The sequence below is a fragment of the Egretta garzetta genome, unplaced genomic scaffold (genome assembly GCF_000687185.1).
Source record: "Egretta garzetta isolate BGI_Z169 unplaced genomic scaffold, ASM68718v1 scaffold46, whole genome shotgun sequence".
NCBI lineage: Eukaryota > Metazoa > Chordata > Aves > Pelecaniformes > Ardeidae > Egretta > Egretta garzetta.
In genome coordinates this window covers 3,909,060-3,935,518 of record NW_009260268.1, presented here as the reverse complement: position 1 = coordinate 3,935,518, position 26,459 = coordinate 3,909,060, and the positions used below count along the sequence as shown (strand labels likewise).

At 41.6% G+C, this 26,459-nt stretch overlaps 1 protein-coding gene across 1 annotated transcript in view; it reads right to left on the bottom strand.

Moving 5' to 3' along the window:
- Positions 1-26,313, bottom strand: part of STOX2 (storkhead box 2) — a 68,775-nt gene extending 42,462 nt beyond the window's left edge. Inside the window, 1 exon segment of the mRNA XM_035897819.1 lies at positions 26,235-26,313. Within this exon segment, the coding sequence (XP_035753712.1) occupies positions 26,235-26,244 (10 nt within the window). The 5' untranslated portion in view covers positions 26,245-26,313.
- Between the last annotated feature and the right edge of the window lie 146 nt (positions 26,314-26,459).

Below are 26,459 nucleotides of genomic sequence, written 5' to 3'. Positions count from 1 at the left end.
GGGAAATACTCTCCCAGAATGAGGGATGAAGAAGGGGGGGAGGGGGGGGGGAAGAGAGATCTAAAGAGTTATGAAGGAAAAAAACACTGGAAGTTTTAAAATTCCTGAGACAAAAAATGTCTACAGCATAAGGGAAATGGGCGTAATTTTTTTTTTTTTTTTTTTTTTTTTTAATTCAAGCTGGAAGTAAAAACAAAGATTTAAAGGAGAAAGTGGGAGAGAGAGATACCTATACTGAGGGGGTTCCCAGTAGATGCTGACACCACCCATTACAAAGCCCTGGCATTTGAAGGGGAAGGTGTCTGGAAGATGCTTTTCCTCCAAAGGAAAACCGGACAAGTCTATGATCGGGGGAGACCTATAAGCAAGCAAACACATCAGCACAATGGGGTCCTGTTGGCTATCCAGACCAAAGAGACAAAACTAACAAGCAATTTACTTAACCCCAGGAAATGACCCTTTGGGGATGATGCATGAAAGCCACAACAGAAGCCCTAGGCTGGCCTGCACCACTAAGGCTGAGCATCCCAAATTTTCCAAGCATCTATTTGAGCACAGGCCTGGGCTGCTGGCCTGGGGGGTGGCAGGACTGGAAGCAGGGTGAGATCCACAGCCTCCAAATGTTGTCCAGCATGTCCAACTGCAGGACAACCTGGTGCAGAGGGGAAGGATTTCTACCCAGATTACTGCAGAAGTCAGAATACCTTCCAGGCAGCAGCTCACTCTCTTCATACCCATGACCTCCTATCCAAAAATCAATTCCCAAGAACTCTTTTTTGGGCTGTTTTTGTTTTGTTTTGTTATGGGGTGGGTGGGGTTTTTTTTTTTTTCTTTCTTGGTTCACTCTCCATTCTCAGGATGTAATTAAGGTTCAAAGTGAGGAAAGAAGGGGAACCAGCTCTGTGTCAGAGATTAGCTCAACATCCTGTTAATATCCACCCATTATCTCTCCCAGTCTAGGCATGTATCACCTGAGAACTCTTCATTAACAAGAAGCTCAAGACAGTTTATGAGACCCCAGGTAGATTAATTTTCCGGTGGTTGCCTCCATGGGTTACCAATCTCTGTTTCTTGTTATACATTCAGTTACAAAGGCAACAAATACCGTCTCCTGCGAATACAGAACAGGTATTGTACTTTACCTCCACAAACCCTATCCTCCTCATACCAGGGCCTGTATCCCCCACATGAGGAATATAGGCTTAGTTAGAAACAAGAAGCCCTGTTTGCCCATGCACTAGGACATCCTTTATTGCACATATTTAAAGCACAATATGACTGAGTACAAGCAGCAAGAATGACCTCAAAACTTTTATTAAGGTTTTTTTTTCCTTCCAGTTCTTTTGCTTGTTAACGAACTGGGTTAGTTTCACAGTTTATGGGTGTCAGTGCTCAGAAAGGAAAGATCAGCAAGTTATAGTCACAGCTTTTAATGAGTTCTCAAAGTTCCTTAAAACCCCATAAAACAAGTATCACTTACGTTCCCATCACTTAACACAGTGATCCATATTGAACATGTGCCACAACAGCATATGCACACCATTTCCCTTACAGCACCGCTCAGTCAAGTCAAGCTGACATGCAAGAATATGGTACCCCGCATTTCCATTTTTTCCTTTTTCCCAGCCTCAGTGATGACAGGTAGCAGGTCTGTAACCCAGCCTTGTCTTGAACATCCCGAAGGCAAACATCTACTGAGCCTAGCCTTGCAGGTGTCGTGGAGGACTTCACCAGCCACTGTGGTAAGCCAGTTCTGGCTATTCTGCTAGCCACAGTGATTTGGAGGCAGGGAGGCAATTCCCAATTTTGCCTTTTGCTTTCCCAGTGTCTTGGGAAAACAGAGACTAGCATCAACCCACTAGAGAGAGGTGACCTAAATGCTAAAAAAATATATAGTACATCCTTACTGTGGACAGGACCATTCATTTCAGAATGGACGGGCTCTGTTTATGATCCCAATCTTCTCCATTTATATATGTACTCTCTAACGCGCACACACAGAGGTTCTCCTCATCAGGCAATGGTTGAATGACAGAAGGTTAGGAATCACTCCTCTCTCTTTTTTTTTCTTGTTGATATTTTTTTTAAACAAAAATCAATTCAGTTTATGCATCATTTATGGAGGTTGTTTTTAACGCAGCTGTTTTGCACATCACTACAAGGATGGCTCTGCTGCAAAAAAGGAAATAAAAGCTCCCAAAGGATGATTTATTCCACACTCCCCAAATTCCAAAGTGAGGACTCTCTTGCAAACTATACTTAATAATCTGGATTCTTCTTTGCTGCATTATTATTTCACTGACAGAATTTATTGGCAGTATAAAACATAGGAGAATATTTTACTCTGCACATATTTTGCATCTCCATCTCTTTTTGCATCTTACTTCTCCGAGTACATTGTTTAGATCCTAAAGCTTCAAGGCATTTACAATCTTTTCTTTTCTGTGCCCAGCACAGTGGGTACTCCTTAAGCACAACTGCAATACAAATAAATAATTATGATAAGAATGAATCAGCACCTCTTCAGCTGCACACCAGGCATGCGAACTTTGGTGAAGATTCTGTGCTTGCAGAGCCAAGACTTGAATTCGTGGTCATGGGCAGGTCATTGTCAATAGAAAGGGAGAGCTGGGTTGGGTTGAGTTGGGTTGGGATAGACAGGAAGGGTCAAGTCCAAGACTTACCCAGCAGAGGTCAGGCTAAACCAAAATTTCATCATCATTATCGGTCCTAGGAAATTGTCTCCTTAGGTCATTCACACTGTTTCCCCTCAGAATCAACCAACAAGTATTTTCACAATGTGACAGATAGCTACAAGTTACTGTGAAAAGTTTTTTAAAACAGCAAAGGCTCAAGCTCGTTGGCCAAAAGTCTTGAAAAAGACTGAGACAAAAGTATCTGACACCAAATATCTGAAGACCTAAACATTATTGTTGGGCAAAAATGTAATTCAATGAAATAAGAATGAAAATCCAGTGTAGCAGTATCAACAAATTATTGTACTTGATCTCCAAGAATATTTCAACCGAAAATTGCTCAGAGACACAAAGCATAGTAAATGCCTGTAAAAACATGTATTCTTATGAGTATTCATAATGACAGTATTCAAGGGAAATCACCAAGGGTCTGAGAGTTTGGGAGTCATCTGTCCACAGAACCAAAACAAAGGCCTCATGTATGTGATTTAACCCATAGCACAAAAAGCAAAAGACAGACAGAAAACACTTAAGGCAAGACTCATGGAGACAGAATAGAGTAAGACTGCATAATGTGCTCATATGCATGACAAAGAATCTATATAGGCTCCCACAGCTTTCACTTAAAAATGTAAAAAACCTACAAAAATCTAACAAAGCAGATATTCAGTACCATGTGTTCAGTACCATGGTATGTTGCAGTGAAATAAACTAAATGGTACAGAACGAAACAATCACAGAAAAGCCAAAAAAAAAAGTGCAGCATCAAATACGTCTGTGTATTTGTGACGTATATACATACACGCAAACATGCTTTACTTGTTGAATAAAATTATCTTCTACAGACAATGTAAGTGTTGGGGGGCAGGTTCAGAGCAGGTGAGAAAGCCTTTAGCACAGGTAAGATGTTCATGACCATTTCTTATGACAGCTAATACTAGAATATTGCAGACAAAGCTAATTACGCCCTGAACATCATTTAAATCAAGGGGTTTGACACATCATCCAATGCTAAGCATGGCAAACAGCAATACTGCATTTCAGAGGGGAAGACATCAGATCCATGAAGACATGCAGCCACTACCTTCGGTACGTAAGGAAGCGAAGCTCCTTAAGTCTGACTTAGGCAGAGTTGGAGTGCAGGGCATTGTTTGATTTACGTTTAAAATGTATACGTTTAAAACCCAGTGCACTTTTCATTTGGCAGCACAGACACCTAGCACACTAATTTATGCCCTGGTCTCCTCTCTTTGCTGCCTACCCAGGGAATGCCAAGCCTGGCGAAGGCAATTTTGAATCCCCTTTGGGCTTCCCCACCTTGCCCTGCTCTGTGGTTTCCGTAAGGTTTGATCACAACTGTCTCCCTGCAGCTCCAGAGCATGAAGAAGGCTTACCAGGAAGATCAGGGGCTTGAAGAGCTGCCCCCCTATTCCTCTCGCTCCACAGTAAGGGGCCACATCCAGCCTAAATGTTCTCAATGACTGTATTTAAAGCACAACGAGAACTGGCTTGCAACCTATCTGTATTGATATTTACACTTTGACAAGGGTTGCTTTCAAGTCTTGGCTGTGCAGACAGTTGAAAAGAAAACTACCCACTTCAAGGCAAACATAATGCAATATGAAGTTCCAAAATCACTGCTGCCGTATTATAGGGCACACGAATAGTTTTATTCATACAACACATGCACAAATCTTTCAGCTCTGAGTAAGAAAGAAAAACATGGCCACATAAAAGATACTGCAGGGATGCCAGTAATGGTTCTTTTCTATATGGGATCTACACCGCACGCAGCTTCTTTAGCATGCAACTCCTGCAAGGACAGAAATGACTACATGTGAAATCCTAGAAAAATAACTACAAACTGCTGTATTTATTAGTTCAGCACCAGTTCCAACTGAAGATGAAACGAAATACGAAATACACTGTGGAATGACTAGTAAATCCTACTGTTACTCTTTAAATACCTCTTCTGCAAAGCAAGAATCAATCACAGTGATTGCAAAAGCTGAGGCAGCCTCCCTCGTGACCTGAAAACCATCCACTAGAACTTGGGATGAAGTCAGAAGGGAGACACAATTCATGACAGGAAAACAAGACAGACACCACCACTGCTCCTCCAGACACAGCCCATTCATCTGGACATCCAGCAGACAATTTTGCTTCTGTCTGGTATGCCAGCCACCCTTGTTCCATCTCCTGGCTAATGATTAATCACCCTTCACTGCAGCAATTCATCCAAGGCAATCCTTGGAAACAGAAAGACACTGTGGGAAATTTATGCTTTGCTTCGTCAGTGCTTTCCTCTGCCGGTGAAACTGAAAGTAGTAAAGCCACATGGTATCACAAGATAGTATTTCTGACTGCTAAAAGATATCCAACACCTTGTAGTAGAGAGAGGGGAAAAAAACCCAAAACCCAAACCAGCAAACCATTATGCATCTTTGTATTAACTACTTACTTGCCACTGAATACTTACCACGTCACATACTTAGTTCCGTGAAAATTTTTTCAATGGAAGTGAAACACTTTTCAAAACCAAACATACAACAAACGTTGTATAAGCAAGATTGCGTTCTGCGATGTGTGCCAATAATCCAGCTCAGCCCTGGCTACGCTTCACCAACCACATAGCTGCTTCCTTATATTCTGCTTTTCCAGTCTGGAATTCATTGCACTGCTGCTATCACCACCTTGTCTTCTTCCTACAAGCTCTTTTTGACAGCTCTTGTTAAAAACTAGCCAAAATGTAAGCTTGGTTTAGATGGCCAAATTACCTCACTTGTACGAAGGCAATCACCAGGCCTGCCTCAGTAAATTAAATTTACAATAATAATAAAATAATGACAACCATTCTCACAGGAACATCTGAGATTTGATGCTAAATATGAGATACAGCCCTGGCTAACTCTAGCACAGTCCAACCTCAGGAAGTAAAATGCACAGGATTTGAGAACAGGTGATTTTTTTTTTCCTTCTGCCTTGTTTATTTTTGATAATGTCACTACATACTTTCTTGGGTTATTCCACCAAAATTGCAGAAAAAAATGAGAGCAAGGATACAGAAGTATTATGTAACCAACAAAACCAGTATTTTTGTAGTTAAAGCAAGAAATGGCATCAAATGGGCCCAGATTAAATACACTTCTAAGTAAGGTCATTAATGACAAAAATGCGTGGTCCTTGAATTATGGGTGCAGTTTACTTTAGCATGGGCTTCACAAGCTTTTGCTTAAGGCCAGTATGATTTGCATGTACTATTCCCCAACTAAATCAACAATGTAATTTAAAATACATTGTTTGTGCACAAATATTGAACTCCATTTGAGAAGAATGGCTTGTATTCACAAGGAAGAGGTTGGAGTATAATCACCTGAGATCCCTTCCACTCTAAATTTTCCTATGATCTTGACCCTCCAGTATATAGATGTTCAATTGGATGCCAATTTGTATAAGCTACTGGGATGACTGGAGGCAGGGTCTAGAATCCAGGACCTGTACACTCCAACAGTCAAATCTAAGTAGCGTTCTTATTATCTTTCCTAATGCATCTTTATATTTTGCTGACAACGCTATGGGTTTTGTGCGTGTTTGGGATTTTCTCCTTTGTTTGGCTGGCAGGACCAGGGACGAAGTCCCAGGGCTGAGACTAGTGGAGAGGCAGCGTTCCCAAGGACTGTACAATAGAGCAGTGTTTCCTAAAGTAGGTTATGTGAAGGACGAGCAGAAAGGCACAGGAGGGAGGGGTGACTATGAAAAATTTGGATGATGTCATCCTTAGGATGAGCAGATCTTCAAGAATATATGGCAGTGATTTATTTTCCTAGTGGGAGCTATGCTTCCAGAAGTTGGGAAAAATGCAGACCTATCCCAGTGTTTCCTTGTCTAACTGAATCCTTTTAACCAACTATAGTTCTGGAAACGTGGACAACCTGGTTACAAATGGCCATGTGCTTAGCCTTTGTCTTAAGCCTATGCCCAGATGACCCATTTTGCACATTTCAACCAAGAATAAAGTGACCTCATTTTCAAAAGTGCTGAGCACCAGCTGTTCCTATTGTGTTCACAAGCCGCACTATAGGTTCCTGTTTTCAAATTCTTGACCTCAAAAGAATTTTGAGGCAGCAGTGATTATATGTTCTTCCACTTGCCATATGCCTATTTATTTTAGTTCAAATATAAAAGTCTGACTAAACTACTTGAAAATCCTGAATGCTCTGAATTAGAACAAGTACTCTTGCCACTGGAACAGAAGTGCAACATAAGTGAACCACGTGATATTTTTAAAAAAATTTCTTGCACAGAAGAATGACTAGACTGCAAGTCAGAGTATTTCAACCTTAACTCTTAGTTTCTTTTTTTTTTTTTTTTTAATGAAGGGCTTAAGCATGGGGGAAAGGTAGCATCCCAGATAATTTTACACCTGAAATTGTATTTCCAGGATGAAGTTTCTTTGCTACATACTATATAAAGTTGGGTAAACAAATTCAAGATCATTTTACTGCAGTTGTCAGCTAGTGACTTTTACACAACAAACATGCATTTGCCTCTAAATAGTTTTAAACTGTTACTTCAACATAACACTGTCACCTTAGAAGCTAAGATATCACACTGCTTGTGCAAAAAAATAAACACAATTACCTTCTCTTCCCCCGCCCCCCAACACTAAAGCTTCAGAACAGCAAAACCAACCAAACAACTTACCCACAAATAACAAAACATGCCATGCCAATCATCAGTGCACAATATTTGGTTTTAATTTTTAAATTAAGCTGTTTTTTTTAGCCAAAGGTAGCAAGAGAAACTCAAAATATATCCAACTTACTATGGCTTCTTGTTGCATCTTTACTGATAAAAAGCTCTGACTTGCAACAAACTTGGCCTGAATGCACCATACAGATCCCAATAAAACATCCTCACTAGAAACGAGGGGAGTACCACTACCGTTGGGTGCATGGATATGTATCCAGATAGATACAATACATACATACACACCATCTCTAATAATAAAAAAATACCATAAATATTCTCTCTCCAATTATAGTATTTTAATATCCACACTAAGTAACCTGAAGAGCAATTGGTTGTACCCCAAAATTCAGTACACCTTGATGTCTTGCTTATGTTGATTCATCAGAACCCTGTTTCAATGCCCTTGTAACAACAAACCTGGTCTTGCTTTCCTGAAACCTTCAAAGCCTCGTACTTCAAGCTCTGCCTACATGATATGGCAGAAAGCAAAGTTGTGGGAAGGGACCTTTCCAGAAACCAGGGTCACCAGTTGAGGGCAGAAAGTCCAGAAGAGGTGAGGGTGAAAGAAAAGCAGGAGGTCTCAGGGTGAAAGCGAGGAGCAAAAATGTCTCGCTGCTGCTCAGATGAGCTCTCACCTGAGAGAACCAGATGTAGAGCAGTCGTGCTGGTAGCTCAGAACAGTGGCTTAATCTCATTTTCTGAAATTCTGCTCATACTTGCTGACATTTTACAGGTCAAACTTCCTACAAACATCACTGGAAACTATCTGAAAGTTGCTGGCAAAGCACACAGGAAGAGGTAGAAGCTTTATTTTGGAAATAACTCAGAACAGAGCCATTCAGTGTCAGGATACAGACAGTTCTGAGATATTTGAGGGTGTTTTAGAGGACACCTTAAGATATCAATAACAGAAATAAATAAAAATGCACTCTCTCTTAGTGACACAAACTTTGAAATACAACTTGTTTGCTTGGTGTGAGGAAGGTTTGCCAGGGACATTTTGAGAAAAAATGGCTATAAATCCTGCAAGAACACAGCTTATAAATCCCTTGACACATCAGTATTTTTGGCTTCAGGGTTCCTGAGCTACTTCTCCACTCTCACCCATCTGGCCGCTTCTCCAAGTACCACAACTCAGCTCCTTCCAGGCAGACTCAAATCCCCGTTGTAAAACTAATGCTAAGCTGTTTGTCTCAAGAGCCAGGGGCATGACCAAAATTTCTAAAATGTCATATTGGACCTGAGGTCCAATTGACCAATGCCTGGAGAGGCAAGGCTTGAAGGGTAGTAAAAATCACAACACAGAAGCTGGCAAAATACTGCTAAACATGGAAGATGATGTTAAGAGGCTACGGACCAGCACAAGCACCTAAGTACCACTGAGTTGCTGGGTTCCCTGTCTCTTTGGCTATAAAAAAGTACCTGCCTCTTTGGCTTTGCTGCTCGCAATATGGAGTAAAATTTAGTAATTCTGACACTGAACTTTCTACTTATTCCCAACTGCAATGTGGGGAGTGAAAGGGAAGAGCGACGAGAGTGAGAGGTAATGGAAGGAAAAAAAAGTTAACCTTTGATTAGTCAAGATGAAAAGCATAGGAATTTCAGGAGTGCGAGATTTGAAATCAAAAAGAAACCACTTAAAAGCATGTGTGCTTACCGTTAAGACCATAAAAACCACACCTCCACTTGTTCTGTACTGCTGATGCTTTGAGAACCACCAAAAAGCACATCCTACCTTTGACCCCCCGAGCCAGACCACAGTATTTCTGAGGTTTGCTCTACTGGTGAGCCACAGAGCATTTGCTAACGTCCCACAAAGACCTGGCTGGTCTTGTCTGATGAACTTATCTTAAGAAAAGCTATAAATCCAATGTTAATTTGTTCCCTAATGTCACTCCTCCACATAAACTATAGCTGCAATCACAGTGGAGATGTCATTGCAAACAAATGATATTATCTTGTATAATCATGAAACTGAGGACAAGCAACATAAGCTCCCAACCTTTGTAGTTCACACACTAAAATAAAAAAATCTCTGCCATTTTAAACTATACAGCAGACATGAACTTCTTATCTGAACACAAGCTACAAAAGCAGGTTGTGCCTTCTGCTCTTCACAGAACCTCATAACCAAAAAAAAAACCAAAAAACCAAAAACAAACCCCACACAATGAACCCACAAGGACCAAGAAGGTCTGGGCATCACTACGATTTCCACATCTCTAAAAACAAGCCATGCCTCATTATATCCTTGCTGCTGCTCTGAGCTGGTTTCAGGCAGCTGTTACAGGTATACAACAGAGCAGGAGTCACGAGACCGACAACAACCTAGCTTACACTGTTCCCACCCATTCACAAATGCCTCGTCAGGCAAGCTCAGTGGCAGGCCATCAGCTCTTTGTGCCAGGGGTCTTCAGAGCCCCACCATCCTGCTCCTGCACATGGGAACAGCAACCCTGCTGCCATCAGAACCCTCTCTGGCTGTGAAAGAGGTGACAAGAGGATCTTAGGATTTGCCCTCATACAATATAAATATTTCTATACAAAAGACTTGCAAAAAGTTGAGATGCAAATGCTAAGAAGGTATAAATGCAACTACGAACATCAGCTCTTTGCAATTAAACTCATTAGACTTTGGCCTTTTCCTTCTGACTACATTATTTTTGTGTCTTCAAAGATAAAAGTAGTCAGGCCAAAAAAAATACCCAAAACGCTCACGTATAAAAAAACCCAGCTGCTTAGCACATTTCATTACCACACTGACTTCAAAAATACTGAGCAATTTAAACCTGCAAGCCACTTGGCTTTAGCTAGAGATAAGTGCCTGAGATAAGAGAGGTATAATTGTTCAGTGTAATACCATAGCATGTTTTATATAAACATTTGCTAACACTGCACTTCATATATTTTGTTTCAGAGTTATGAAATACTGCTGAATGTTCCAACTTTATTTGTGGCCCGTTCCTGTCATGTTTACATATCCCTTGGTGCTGAATTGAATAAATTATCTTACCCCAGAGTACCAATGGGGCAGTTATGCTTTGCAACAGAGAGCATAGCCTACAGGTTTCCAGCAGTCACCCAGCTTACTCCTTTTCACTGCTGAAGAGGCAGGGGGAAAATACTAAAAGGATTTGTTCGTGAAGTGCTGTGAAATTGGGATTAACAAGACAAACTTTTTACTTTTAGTAAAATGCTTTGGGTTTACCTAACAGTATTTTTTTCCATAATCTAACTATTAAGTAAATTAAATACTCTTAAGTTAGGGCCCCCATATATTTCTTGGAGACCTGTTTATAGACTTTTTTTTTTCCTGTCTGGTTTCATGATGGAACTCATGGTGCAATGCTGCTATCTCTCCTAGCCCTGCACTATCAGTTCTTCCACATCATAACTCTTGGACAGCATCAAACAAACTTGACAGAGGGGGAGCAGTCTCAAAGGTCTTCCGTCCCCACAAGTTTTGGTGATCCATCACAAGGTCTACTAAGGAAAGACTGAAGCCAAAGCTCAGCCACACAAGGAGACATCAGAGTACCCACAAGGGAGAGAGAGCAGCTCTATGAAAGAAAGAGACAGGAAAACACACAGCTCACAAAAACTTCCTGGCTTTCTCACCTTTAATAGCTCCTTGTGAGTAACTACTGGGGGAAGCCCTGAAGCCCCCACTCAAAGAGAAATCTCCTTAAACACCTCAGTTTACCTCCTGCTTCACTTTAATTATCAGCCTCCGGTCCATCCCCCTGCACCCCGAACTACTGGTAATATCAAGGGGATGGACTGTCATACTGCAATGACAGCAAAGTGCAGCTCAGGATCACCGGAGGGAAAGGAAAACTATGGTGTCACACCATAGCATGTGTCAGCAAGGCATGACATCTTACCACAAAATCTGGCACCTTGTGCTGATTTTAGGATTACCTGGAAATAATAAATGCTCAGCAATAACCGTTTCAGGCTCCAGTTCTTCCCCTTCCCTCACCTATGTGCTTTTGACATAAGCGCCCCAGGGTCTTCTCCTTTGCCTCCACCTGAGCACCAAGAGCTCTAGGTCCCATTTTGCCCCTTGTGCAAGCAGGGCATCACCAGCCCACATGCACATGCAAGGCCAGACTGAGCTCACTGCTGTCACAGCAGTAACACCATTTATTTCCACGACAGTACTGCAAAGATACGGTATTACTCAATGTAAGCCTGAATATCCCCCTTTAAATCACACAATTAGGAATAAACCAACACCGCTAATGAACGGAGGACTACAGATTGCTGAATTTCATATTGCAAATGAACCTTGGTCTTCCCTGACCATCATCAAGTGAAGTCCAGTTTTGTTGCCTAGCTTTCCATCTAGAGAAATTATTCTACTTTTGCCAGCAATGGCCTTGCTTTTGCTCTCACGCTACAATAAACTAGTAACAACTCAGTTAGAAATCAATAGAATTGCGCTGGCATACAAAGAAGAATCTGACCCCATGGTCTATCAGGTCATTTTCAATAATCCGACAATTAGAGAAGCCAAATGAAACATTTAACATTTGACCTTTGCTGTTGCTTCTAGATTAGCTAATACAGATTAAAAATACTCCCTTTTTTCAAGAGTTCACAACATAAAGGCTTTAGGTCCTGCAAGGAACATTTGGTATGTTCTTATCGTGCACTAGAATTTAAAATGCTGATTTTTTTTAATATGTAATAGTAACTTCAGACTGTAAAACCATCTACTTTGGAATTACTCTGATTAAGCACCCACTAGACTGTTAGATTAGATCATGAATTAACAGTAGCTTGAAACTGAGTCAAGCTACGCACGTTTGTTTGGGGTTTTTTTAATCATAAAAATGTAGACATGAATTTTTTATTCAGCACCAATTCCTGTAGCATTATCTAAGCTTTGGAAGTTGTTAACCTCCGTAACTCTGCAGGGCAGTGTTAAACATTCCTGTCAGCAGTCCAGAAGTGATATCCTTTTATGAGAGGTCTTGGGGAGAAGCAGTTCTTCCCTCTCAGCAGTAGCAGGGTGCAATAAGACCCTCAGCATTCAGCACTTTGTATTCTGGTGGCTGTGGAAGTGACTCTGAGCCCCCTCAGCACAAGGGAGACCCCGAAGGGAAGTCCCATCAAAGATCTTTTTGCCCCTGTGACAAAGATTTCACAGTCTGGTTGAGGAAAAAAAAAAAAAAAAAAAAAAATATCAATCTCCTGTGAGATTCTCAGTGCTACAACGGTGGTTAACAACACTTCTGCAGATGAAACAAGAAGTGACAAATTCAAAGATTCGTGACAGTGAATTATTAATTATTTTTTAAAAACTTAAATCCATTACTAAAATTTCATCACTTTTCTATAATTTTTACTGTTTTGTATCCTATGTTTTCTACCATTTGCATAGTTTTTCCAATGTTTGTATTTTAGTCTTGCTAGGAAAAACATCTGCAACATCAATTACAATGACTAACAGCATGCACATCTAAATTAAACACCTGTGGAAGTACACAAAGCATGAACAAAATACACTCACGTTGGTATACGATAGTCTCCCCAAACAGAATATATGAAACAGGTGTGCTCCAATGCTATATTAACAAGTAGAATACAAAAAAATTCAGCAGAAGGGTGGAGATTAAAGAGAGAGGTCTTAAAAAGATCATAAGCATAAAATTATACATAACCTATACATTATACTACTCAGCACGCGCAGTAAAGTTATTTTGCACATACACAGCAAAAAGATGATTCCCATGGGTGTCACCAAACATGCATACAGCACCCCTTGGGAGGGCTGGACCATGCACGGCACACACACAGAGCATCACTGGAAGAACCACCGCACGCAGTCGTCTCCACCCTCATTTACACAACACACCTGAAATCTATTTTGGAGAACGCCTTTCTATGATGCTGGTCTATGAATTGACAGGACTTGGGGACATAAGTTTGATGAATGCTTCAAGCAGCTCTGCAGAGAGGTGATGGCGACCAGACAGGTATTCAGCTCTACGCTCTGTCACCATTTTCAAAGGCAGCCTATTTGCCGAGCACATGCATGGGGTCAGTTCAGGCCCAGATGCAAATCCAGATATGTGGATTTTGAAACCCGCAGAGCCCAATTTACCAGCCTTCAGAGATGTTGAACATTTGGCTCCTGCGAAAACCAGTGCTTTCACTGAGACACCCAACATGTCACAAGCTCAGGAAGCCACGCTGGAACGTTATGGCCTTTAGCTATTAGCCAAACAATTACCTCTCAACCAAGATTAATCTTGTGAGCTAGCCAACACCTCCAAAACAAGGGAATGGGGATACCTTGGAGACATGAAACATTAGGATCCACTTCTGCGGTACTTTCTCAGGACAATTTTGTCTTGAAACAGCCGTTCTGCCTGATTAATAAGTTGAAGAGTAGGAAACAACTAATGTCTTGGCATCAGATCCTGCCTGCAACATGAATCAGGAGTTGACATTTCTGGAATGTCAAGAGTTGATATAACAAGAAACTCCTGCTTAATGCAAGCCTTTCATCTAGGCATGTGTCACCTTCATGATGAGACGCCTCAATGATGCCCAGGATTCAGAGGGGAAGGAAAGGGAGGAACTAAGGGAATAAAACTAAGTGGAAGAAGGAATAAGTGGTATTACAGAAATAATTAACAAGTGCTTCATTGATGACTCCACAACCTATCCTATGTAAGTAGAGAACGTGTGATGATGTGAGTACTATTAGTATCTCAGTTACAGGAATCTGGAATTTGTGTGTGTTGTATTTGGAGAGAGGGGATTGATGTTGCCTCTTGACCTAACAGCTGATGCACTGCTCTTCCACCACCAAAAATACCAAGACCCTCAAAACCTTCTTCACGTGTGCGTATTTTCCTCGTTAGGAAGAAATGCTGCAAAACAGGACAGGATGAGACCAAATGCACACAACTCGGAGCTGCCACAGAGCAGCTCCTCCGTATACTAGGTGAGCAGTCATCACTCCCCTAATATTCCCCACAGGTACCAAAGACCACAACTGCAAGAGAGACCTGTTGAGGATTACTAAACAAACCATATTGCCTGCAACAGCTGGAGGCAGGGAAGCATGCCAGGAAAGTACCAGACACTTCACTCTCCTCTTCCTCGGGCACCTGTTTGTGGTCATGGTTGGACACAGCAGAGTGGGCAGGACAGACCTGGCTCTTAACTGGCATGGCCACTCTTAAGGTCTCACGTGTGGTAAAAAAAGGGAAGTTTTCCACACTCCTTCCAGCTCTTGCTCCAAAACTGTCATAAAAAACTGTCATTGCATGGCAATGTATAGCAGAGCAGGTTTCAGATTTTTTTTTCCTCCTTGCTGGTCCCCCATAACAAAATAGCCCTCCCAACGTTATGCACAGCAATCACAATACACACACAGACATTTAGCAGTGGAAAACACAGGTCAAATGCTCCAATCTGAAAAGTTGGGTTTGAAGCTAATTTGCTACCAGAGATAAAATGACAGTTCCCAAGGGCAGGTGCTCTGCCAGATAATTTTGCCACACCCAGCATTGACAGAGCTTGGTGTGACACCAACCCATGAGTAAAATCCAACATCGACATCACTTTGTATGCTTTCTCTTTGCTTGAAATACACCATCCTATTCAACTGCCCCATTAACTAGTGAATGAATTACGATGACACAAGCAGGTAAAACTTTTTTCCCCTCAACTTTTTTAACCTACCTTTTCGTGATTTAACTCTAAATGCAAGCTACAGTGAAATACTTCATTATACTTTAGTACATTTCTTGAAGATGTGAAAGAGGGAACACTGTTAGGATATAAAGGGATAAACATGAAAAGCTGAGTGCACTGGATTGCTGCGTGCCTATGGCTCTATTTGGAACAATCAGCACTGGGATGAAAACTGCATGAGATTATCATCTGGTAGGCAGAAAAAAAGTTGTATCAATTATTAGCCTTTGAAATGAGCTCAGAGACACACAAGTGAAGGATGGTCCTGATTTAAATCCAGTGAGCTAAACGACTTAAATTGAAATGTAAGGGTGAGCTGGGGAAGCGTACTTCTCATGGCCGGGATGCAGGAACACAAGCCTGCTCTGGCAGAACAGCAACTCTGCCCACGATTCCTCTTTTTGTTCGCTGCCATCACACCCACCCTTGTTTCTGGTAAGCCTGCCCCAGTTTCTCTAGCTGTCCAACCTGTGGCCCTTATTCAAAGGCAGACTTCAATTAAAAGGGAGCATTACTCAGCAGGTACAGCTATGCCCTCCTCAGCCTTTCCAATGCCCTGATGCAGGCAAAGAATATGTGCAAGAGAGACAGGTACGTGCATTGTTCAGGGAAGCAGCGCTGCTGGGAGTCAAGGTTTCCCACCTGAACAGCCAACCAAAAATTTGTGCACTTTTCCCACTGAAGGACAGAATCGGACCCTTGGGGACTTAGCATGCATTCTCATGTATAACCATTAGCACACACGCACAGAACACAGGTTTGCAACACATAAAATTTAATAAACTTACAGAAAGTATGCTTTATTGTGCTGCACAGGGCAATATGGCAGACCACGTATCTGATGAAAAGTTATTGCACATGGCTCTAAAATAAACAATACCTTACATAGCTACTTCACCCTCTTGTGAAAAGAGGTAGTTAAGAACGTGGTTTTTAAAACAAGGTTTCCAAAATTTTACACTCATAGTTACTGGAAAATATTTCTTTAATTAAAATAATTATACAGACTGAACCTAAGATTGACTCAAAGGCGTTTGCCTTATGATTTTAGAAAAAAAAAAAAAATCTGCAAAATGTTTCATTTAGAGATGGCTGTATCTCTTTCCAGAGAAATTCTGAAAAGTTGTTCAGAAACTGAGACTTCATTAGGGCTGTCCAGAAAAAAGAAGATGCAGAAAACCATTTTTTGCTTCTGTGTTCTGTGAAAATATTCCAGCCAGATCCATTCTTATGCAGACATCCCACGCAAATATGATTTCAAGATTTTGCTCCTGAAATTCAATGCCTGTGGAAGGATACTTGTCCCATACAGAAGCTCAAATGATTTTCACCGAGCCCTGGTCTCACAGTACTTCCATACAATGATCCTATTGACTAAGGGTATACATATGTAGCACACCCCATGATTTCCCTAGATTTTTCATCATTTCCATCACAAACCAACATAACACGTACAACTGTAAAACATCTGTACCTAAAAGAGCAAGAAAGCGAGTACATCCATCCACAACAAAAGCAGAGACTAAAGACCTAGTAGCATATTACAAAGCCCTAAACATTCTCCAGAGATGGATCTCCTTTGTTGATAATTTTGGACTGGACTAGTGCAAAGGGAGGGGGTCAGCACATGGACAGACAGCAGCAAGCCATACTGCTCCCACCTGTGATCCCAACTCTGCATCAGTAAACCTGCCCTGAAGTTAACACTAGAGGCTGAGGGACCACCTGGGCCTCGGGTGAACTTTCCACAGCCAGTGGTATCTGCCTTCCATCTCTCACAAGAGCTGCACTGCAGACATGCCCAATTTACACGTGGGGGTTGCAGCTGTTTCAAACTCCATGTTAAAGCCAACAAACCTTTTCCTCTAAAGTTTTTGTTCCCTCTACTCACCCAGCCGGCCATGCAGCATTTACACCTAAAAGCACACAAATCTTAAGAAAACCTTGTAAAAAATAATTCCTTTTCACCCCGTTAAAAAAAATATTTAGTTTAAGGCTTAGGTGTAGTAAAATAAGGTCACCGTATGATCCAAGAATGTAAACTCTCAGGAGAGCAGAATGTAGAACATCCTATGAAAATGAAGAATGGTACTTTGCTCTAAAATGCTGTGAAAATTTAAGAGGCAAAGTACCACAATGAAATTTAGTACATCATCTTTACTGGCTTGTAAGATAAACAGTCCAATTTATGGCAGTTAAAACATTATCACATACGGTCAGAAGTTCATCTTCTGAAACTAGGTCACGGGTCATCAACAGGAAATTCATAGGAAATTATGGAGGAAATTAAAAGAACACAAATGGGCAAGAAAACTACTTTATATAATCTAGGTTCTCCCAGCACAGCTTCCTGTGTTATGATGAACTCAGCTTTCATACTGAACTTTGCCTTTTCCAGGCCACATTAAGTAAGTATTTCTGAATTGTCTATTATACTCTTCGGGCCTCAAAACGTTGAGGTCAAATTCACTACAAAGGGCCATTCATTTTTTTTCTTTAAATAATACAGCTGGGAAAGAAAATAGTAGCTGGAAAAGGTGTTTTGAGATCACTAGGTGCAGATTCCTACTTGCTACCTGCACGTCAAGAACGTGAGTGCCAGATGCTTCACGGACACGCACGCCACACTGAGGACACTACCCAAACTCAAGAAGAGATTCTCGTGTTGCTTCAGTTCCAGCATCCCAGCCAAAGTGCAGCTGCATTTTCCATCACATCTGGGAAGATGATGATTAGTGTCCAGGAGTCTGTTCTACTCTAATGTTAGACATACTTTTCAAAATACAAACCCTTGGTCAATAAGGCCTAAGGAAGAGAGAGGGCTACAGTTCACCTAGGCTGCCTGGACAACTTTTGTAAAGAAAAACTGCTAAACAGACACAGTTACCGCTTAATTATTTCAGCTGAAAGCTAAAGCATGCAACCTACTGCCTAGTCACCTATAGCTCTAATGGATCACAGAGAAACAAAAGTTAGGAGTAACTTTACGAGACAGATAAAAAATGAAAGACTTGCAAGATGCCTCTGCTCACTCTCTTCTTGATACTTTCGTTAAATAAAAAGACCTAGTATAAATGCGACTGACTCCTCATTCATTCTTTTTCATAATACCCAAAATCCATGTGCAATATACAGGCCATCCTACCCTCAAGAATACAGGACCACATAAAAGTCCACAAATTAAAAGCAGTTTCTCAAATAAATTGTTCATTCTTCCTCTTTTGTCTTCTGCTTTCACACCCTATCAGATCCAATAAAACCATCGAGATCTGTTTTTTCAACACCACAACTTGAAATTTCTAATTGTGCATTTGTAGCTACCTCCTGCAGATACCATTTCCCACTGAACAAGAACCACTCCTATACTTTAAAAATTACAGGAATCACATCACCTACAATTTGATGAAAAACAGAACTAGCTTTGGGTTGTGAGGAGTTGGTTGACAAGGTAGAAGCGATAACAGTACTGAATAACAATCATTCCACATCATTTACTGCTAGTATTATAAAGAGGATTTCTTTTTTGGCTTGCAGGAAGGTGAGATGGAAAATTCTTACAAAAACCGTGGTGTCCACAGGTTGACCTGAACACAGGATTTCACCTGCAGAACGAGCACTGCTCTGTTCACACGGAATACACCTATTTTTGGATGTTCATTCTTACCCATCAATACCAATTCTAGGCCTGGGTTGAAATAGGACCTTTTTTATGATTGGCAATATTACAGTGCAAAATAAAGGAGACAGTTCTACTGAACAGATTACCATGTAAGCGTAGTGAACTGCAGAAACAGTTTAAGTGCCCAGGAAAACAAAGATGACCACTGACACAACTGGGAACACTTCCCTCACCTCCTGACTTTCAAACCCAGTGATTTTAATCTCTCTTTGGAGGAAGGAAAAGGGAAACTTGCTTCCCTTTTTATAATAAATTCGAGCCTGTTGAAAATCAAGTCTACTTGTTTTGGTTACCTTTTGCAGACTGCTTTAAAGCTTCCAATAGAGCCCAGGGCTCTGTCTAAACTAGACTGCTCTACCTGCTCCATCATGGTGCACACCCAAATATGCTTCCTGCAAAGCCAGGTCTTCCTTTTTTCATTTTCATCATCATCCCCCCCCTCCCCCCAGTCTATTATGCAATCCAAAACTGAGATACAGAACAGCACCAGTAGGACAGCCAACTTGATAAATGTGCTGAAAAAAGCAAGCCAGTAGCTATAAACAACTTTCATACCCCCCTCATAGCTACAGGCAGTCACTTGGAAGCAGCAAATGCTTGTTTGGGAGTTTTGCAGCTTCAATATTCAACCGTTTTTCCCAAGGATTACTCTGGTTGCCATTGGCCTTGATACCAGAAATTATTGCAAGGACAAGTACAGAAGCACAGAGTTTCCCGAGACTTTTAGAGAAGCTTTTAACCCTTGTTTCTCCCTCCTGTCCTCATATTTAATCTACCTAGAAAAAAAGGCCTGTAACTGAAAGTGTACTGGTTACATTCAGGCATTCAGGTCTCCGTTTCAATGGTTACTACTCCTTTTCCTTTTCCTGGTGAAAATTAAACCCAATGGTTAGGCAGAATTGCGTGAAGTATTCATTAGATACTTCTTACAAAGGGCAACCCATATTTCTAGGCTCAGATTTACATCTACTCCACCAAAAACATCAACTATCCAGTTTTGATAATTTAAGGGTAGCTTTATCATTTAAAATAATGCAAGGCATCATGTTTTTCAAGGAAAAAACCCCACAACTGATAATGTATTATTTAGCAATTCTTACACAAGTTCTAAATTAGCTGACAATTTTTGATCATGGCTTTAATACTGTATGGCCTCTTCCAGCCAGGTAAAAGCATGCTCAAGAAGAGCCAAGAGTAATTGTATCTGAAATATTTTTTCAGCACTGCTTTACTTGAATCATGGCCCAGAGTTTAGGTGATAGGATGCTGATTCAGTTTTAACGCCGTTCACAGAGATATTCTACAACCTGCTACGGGTTATGAAGTAGAATCATGCTAAAGAAGCTCCCCAGAACACTGAAGAGAAGCCCCCAATTTTTGGAGGACTTCTACAACATGCTTAGCAAAATACCACCTTTTTAGTCTTCATACCCGATTGTACTTACACCTCTTGAAACCGTGCAAAGAATATTACAAAGGTGGTAGTTTACTCTGGGATGAACTCTGCATACAAATGAACGCCCATTGCTGCTCACGACTGAGCAGGTCACTGGGCTAAGCCAAGGTGATCTCCAAAATCCTCACATTTCAGCCTCCCCAACAAGTAATGTATTTTCCAAAGACGCAGCTGCTATTGAATTCCAAAATGGCAAGATATTCAACACCCTTCAAGTTTATCAGATGTTACCAAGAAAGACAGAGTATAACTTCTACACCTGTGAAAGACTGGGAGCTATTTGTGATGAATCAGTACCGTGTTTGTTCTGAACCCTTGTCTATTCTTGAAAAAGGAGCCTCCTACGTCTTCAGGAGGCTATCATGATGTCTAGTGTGCATGTTAACAAATTACTTCAATCTGGACTACTGGAAAACACATCTAGAAATACATTCAGAGTGACGCCTCTGCGCAAACACCAATGAGACGACATCCTTTGCCAACCTGATGCTGGAGCCACCTCTGTGCACCCCGACCTGGCTGAAGGTCCAGGCAAACCAGCAGAGAGAACACGGGGACTTTGAATGCAGGCAACGACAGAGGCTGGGGAGGAAAAATATCATGAAGCTTAGCCCTGCAGGGATAAGTGCTTTGAACAGAGATAGAAACGTGAATAGGTCCAGGTAAGATAGGCACATGCACACACTACTGTTTCTTTCTTATATTCACTCCTGTTTGATTTTATTTCTAATGCCATGAAGAAAAAAGCCACCCTGGATCCCCCTTGCTCACAGGTCACAGCAGCCAGGAAGAACAACAGGTAGTCAAACACAGTTTGGTCAGCTGAATGCACAAGTAGTACACAGGACACTGCCCACAAGTTGGTCTAAAAGTGAAGTCATGGATATGCAGAAAATATCTTGGGTATCTGGTGGAAAAGGACCAGGTGTGGAGACAGTGGCGTAGCACGCAGGCATGGGCACGGTGCTGTATGTGAGTTAATCCAGCACAGGCAACCGCAGGAGTGAAAACCAGGGTTCCACAGAAGGAGGAGAGAGAAGATTGCCCTTTGTATTCTTTTAGGCAAGAAACCAGGGGGGAAAACAAAATGAGCTAGAAACTGTGTAAAAATGACAGGTCCATGAACTTGGACCAAGTTTGTGTCTGAAGACAGAGCACACTTAGACCCTCTCCCCAGATCAGGACACAGTGAAATTTCCTATATCGCTGTCAAGGTAAGTGGATGCTCCAGAGCCCAAAAGGGACTGGAAGGCACAGTGAACCCTGGAGCAGGTTCCCAAGCAATAAGACAAGCGTAGCCCCTGAAGTAACTGAACGGAGTGACCCACTTCGGGTTCACCAGGTCAGCACAGGCTGAAGCAAAGGAGACAGAGCAGGAGCCAAGAGGCAAAGCTAGCCCTGCTAGCCACTGACACCTACACACGCTCAGTCGTTACTGTGCCATTAATGGCTCTGGTCTAGGACAGCCTAAAACTACTCAGAATTCAAGGAGGCAAAGAGATCACATTACTGTTAAGCAGGTGAATCAGAAGGTGTTTCTTAATACCACACTGAGAGGAAAAGAAGGTGATGCAATACTGATTATTCCATTAAATATTAAATACAATACAACCACTTTCAAGCTAGAACATATTCCTTTAGATAACTGAATTAGGGGATGGGAGAACTGAATGAGCTTCAAGGCTTTGCGTGTCTCTGTCATTTCTCAACTACATTAAACTGAGTTGTCCGGATTATGCATGGTTATCTCCAAATACTAGTTTTAATTAGTGGTTCAAGCTTAAAAAAAATAAAAATAAAATAAAATACTCTCATTTGCTCAAATGACTCCCAAGATCCTTCTTACTGTTCAAGGAGGCTGAAGAGGCAATCCTAGCCAGACCTTCCATCAAACAACCCTGAAAACAGAGAATGAGGATATCTTCTCCTCCTACAAATACTAATTTGCACACAGATACCATCAGCTGGATAGCAGTGTTATGTACGTCTCTCCTTTCCCATCGGCTTCAACTTGGTAATCAAACTCCAGTAACAGTAGGACAACATCGAGACTGAATTTTACCTTTCAACTTTGAAGCACTGAAACCTCTACAAGGAAATTTATAGCAAAGAGCAATAAAGTAATTGCAAACTTTTCCAAAGGTAACCTTCAAATAAGCATGCTCTGGAATTAAGTTTTTTGCTGTTGTAGAAAGCTGTTCAGACATTCCTTCATGCTGCATGTGCTAGACTGTTACCCTACACCACCACCCATCTCAAACTGACACATTACCTCCAACACCAAGACGTTGAATTAAAATAGCTCAAGAAAGGCTGCAGAAAAAAGTATTTCTTTCCAGACCACTATTCATTTCTGGTAACATTTAACGACTGGGTCAACCACAGGGTGCAGTTCATCTCTCCACTAAAACAAAGTTCAGGATTTGCCTTTGTTATTTAGGAGGAAAATAGGAAAAAAAGCAAGAAGCTTCCAACATTTCAAAAGCCCTACGTATTATTTCATGTGACTTTTTGGAGCCCTCCTAAGCTGCAGCTAAGTTTTATCCTGCTTGGCAGTTTCACACCATTTCTTCATTTTCCCTCAATTAAGCAGCAATCTATCAAAAATGTCAAGTATATTTCCCCTTTTTCAGTAATGTGTATGAATTTTGTTGGATTCAAACTTTTCAAGATCTCTTTTCACGCAAGGTCAAAGCTCTACATTGTTGTAGTTTTCTTTTTCAGTGTTTTTTCTCCAAGTCAGTCCTCCACTGGGAAATTAATATTCCGCATGAACAATGAACTCCTTGCACGGCCTTTGAACCTAGCGGTTGCTAGGAGGTCTAAAGAAACCCTGGAGTACAGCCAATTTAATAGCATGTATCAAGAGATTATTCAGCAGTAAAAATGTGTGATTTTCTAAATTCCCTGCTCTTTTTCCTCCTTACTTCCATCTCCCTTCATCTGTCAAACCACCTTTAAATTTCGGATGAATTGCATCTGCATCAATTTTCTACCATTACGGGCAGTTTGTTCCCAAAGTATTGAAAATGTGACTGCCAGCCACCAATGCTGCTTCTAATCAAGAAAATATCAAACTGGTCCTTACTCAGTTTTACTGAAAAGGCTACTTAAAATTGGGTGCGCTCCACCACTCTAGCATGAGGTTTGCACTTTCATTATAAACAGGGTTCTGCTTAGAGACTGTATTTTCCCCAAATAAAACACCACACCACTGACCACAACACTGTTACTCAATATTTCTCTGTGCTGAAAGAAATGTACGTATATACAACTCTCCATGCCTCATTCAGGCAGGCTCAAATATGAACGTTTCAAGTTTTTTCACATCTTACTGAAGGCCGTTTGACTCTCTGCTTTTTCGTATTTCCCTAAGCAGAGTAACTGAGGCAAAACCCCAAGATTTCTTTCCCACCCTCCACCCCCATCCCAAACAATGCTGTGTTTAATTAAAAGAGAACCACAACAATGCTAATGGTGATGAGGTTAAATGGTTGGATAAACAGAATGCAGCCCTGAGAAGCCCATGTGCTTCGGGACACTTTCTCCCCTACAACATTCTGGGTGACAAAGAATGTATTTTTATTGCTGATTCCCACAACTGTTACACCAGAGGACTTCCTATAGATTTCCTGCAAGGAAGAGAGTTTCCTTCAAATAGTCAGAAGTGTTTAATACAGTAGCCATTCCTCCCAAAACTAATATTTGGAAAGGCAGTGGACAGGGATCCTTTAAAAATAAATGAATGTGGAAACTATCCATCAAGAGAGAACAATTGCATTTCCAGCTAAAAGACTACTAAGTCATTGTTTATTTAAAAAAAAACAACCAAACAAACATTTGCTGATTTTCAGTGTATTCTCCTTCCAACAGCTTTAGCAAATCACTCAAACTAAACATGGCATTTGTCCTTCTTCAATTATTGTAGTTGAAATCAATGCACTGTATATTCATAAACACGGTATTCTGAGGGTCTGAAGATTACTTTAAAATATTAATAGCAGATTACAAACCTATGTCGTGTCCCCCCCCAGACATGGGTATCTGCCAGAAAATGTAGGGTGACACATCTGATTCTGCAGATCGCTGGTGTTTGAGCGCCTGGTTGGACTGTACCAATCTTGCCAAGATAAAGCTTTTACAGAGCCAGACTGCTTCCCTGAAGAATTAAAAACAAGCAAAAAACCACACCACTTGGCACATAACATTCACTTGAGCTCCTTCTCTTTTATATATGGGCTTCCACACTGAAAGAAAGGCCTTAAAGTACCGACTTCAACAGAACTGACACAGCGTATCTTACAGTGGGAATACCAGGACATTCACACAGAACAACAAAAATCTTCACAGTACAGACAGATTTGGCTTTCCAGCTGCTTTCAGGTCCTGCAGCACCAGCAAAACAAAACAACCCCTCCACCACCACCACCACCACCACCACCACCACCACCACCACCGTTCTCCTCTTCTTCAGCTGTTCAAGCATAAATTATCCTTGTCATTTCCTCACAATATGTGGCTTCCCAGGAAAGGGAAAAATCAGAGCGGCTGTTGCCAAAATAGCACAGTATTCTTACACAGGCAGATTTTTCAGTAAAATGCATATTATTTCCCTTGTGCTCAGGCTTTAGAGAAAGAACAGCCACGAGACAATTTTAAAACATGAGAAGCCAATCCTGACTGAAGAGATACATTTATTAGGGCCAGAGATAGGAAAGTGAGCATAGAACCAACGACAACCACAATCTTTGGCTAAACCTTTGCAGCAGAAATGGGGGGGACGGGGCACAGGGCTGGAAACGTTTTCAGCAATGCATAATAAATACCTTCGTTTTCTCCCTCTCCCTCTTTTTCTCCTTTAAAGGAATCTGCCTACTCAACCTAGATCGAGCCTCAGAGGGAAAATGTGCCTTCCTGATAAATTGGAATTTGCCATCATAGTAATGAAATGTTATGCCCAATCATCACAATAAGCAGGCATCAGAACAACAAAGGAGGTTTCCAGGATTTTCTGCCCCCAGCCCCCTCCCCAATCAGCATTTTCCCAAGTCTTCTTTCGGGTGTTTATGAAATGTCTGAATTCCAAGGCCATTAAGATGCATTTCAGGATGGAGCAGCTTCCATTAACAGTACTGAGGCTTTCCAAAATCGCACCAGCACTCTGTCGGAGGCCGAGCCTCTCCCCGATACCTGCCTTTCCCTGCGCTGTTTTTTGTTTTGTTTGCCCTCGCTCTTTCCCATACACAAACATGTTGGTGCAGTGTCCATTATTTCCCCACGGCCTCCCTTGAAAGCAATCAACAGACATTACATACATGCATGTGCGTATTCCCCCACATAAACAGGTCTGGTCTCCTTCTACACCCCAAGTAACGAATGCAAATGTGTTTACAGTCATTTTCACCAAAGCACGTTTTGCCACTGCAGAAACATGCAGCTGAAACCCGGAGAGCCTGTAACAAGGCGAGAGCGTCTGCAATCACAGGTGATCCTTTTCCTTTTGAAAATGGAAAAACACGAAAGCCCGATGAGTTAACTAGAGTTAACTGCATTAAAAGGGCACCGTGCGGGGCAGCAGTAAATATCCAGCACATGCTTTTGCGCACAAAAGGAGCAAAGGGCTCCATGCTCTGCGCGCCCAGTCATTTTTATCTGCCCTTCCAGGACAGAGAGACCTGACCGTTTCTCTCGTGCATTTATTTCACTCGATTAATAAACACCATATTGCGAGGGCCCTGCTGTGAATCTTGCAGAGGTACAAAATGGTGGATGTATGCTATTTTTTTTTTTTTTTTGCATTATTCATAACAACTTGCGCTCCCAGTCGCAGGCTCCCCTCGGTACCCAGCGACACAGCCCTCCCAGAGCCACACACACACACCCCGCACCAGCCTCGCAATAAAGATCTCTCGCACCCGCAAATTATGTTACAAACCTGATGTCATGTAGCCCCGTGATGCCTGGGAAATAAAAGCTGGTGGGAAGTGTTTGTGCAGCCGGTAGTCCTTCTCGCTGCGGGACAGGTCCCTTCCTTTTTTTTTTTTTTCCCCCTCGAATGATCCAATTTTACACACGTCCCACAATGCATTACACTTCATTTGCAACCGGTCCGGCTTACGGCTCCCAGATTCGCGCGGAGGCAAGGCACGTTATGTGGCTT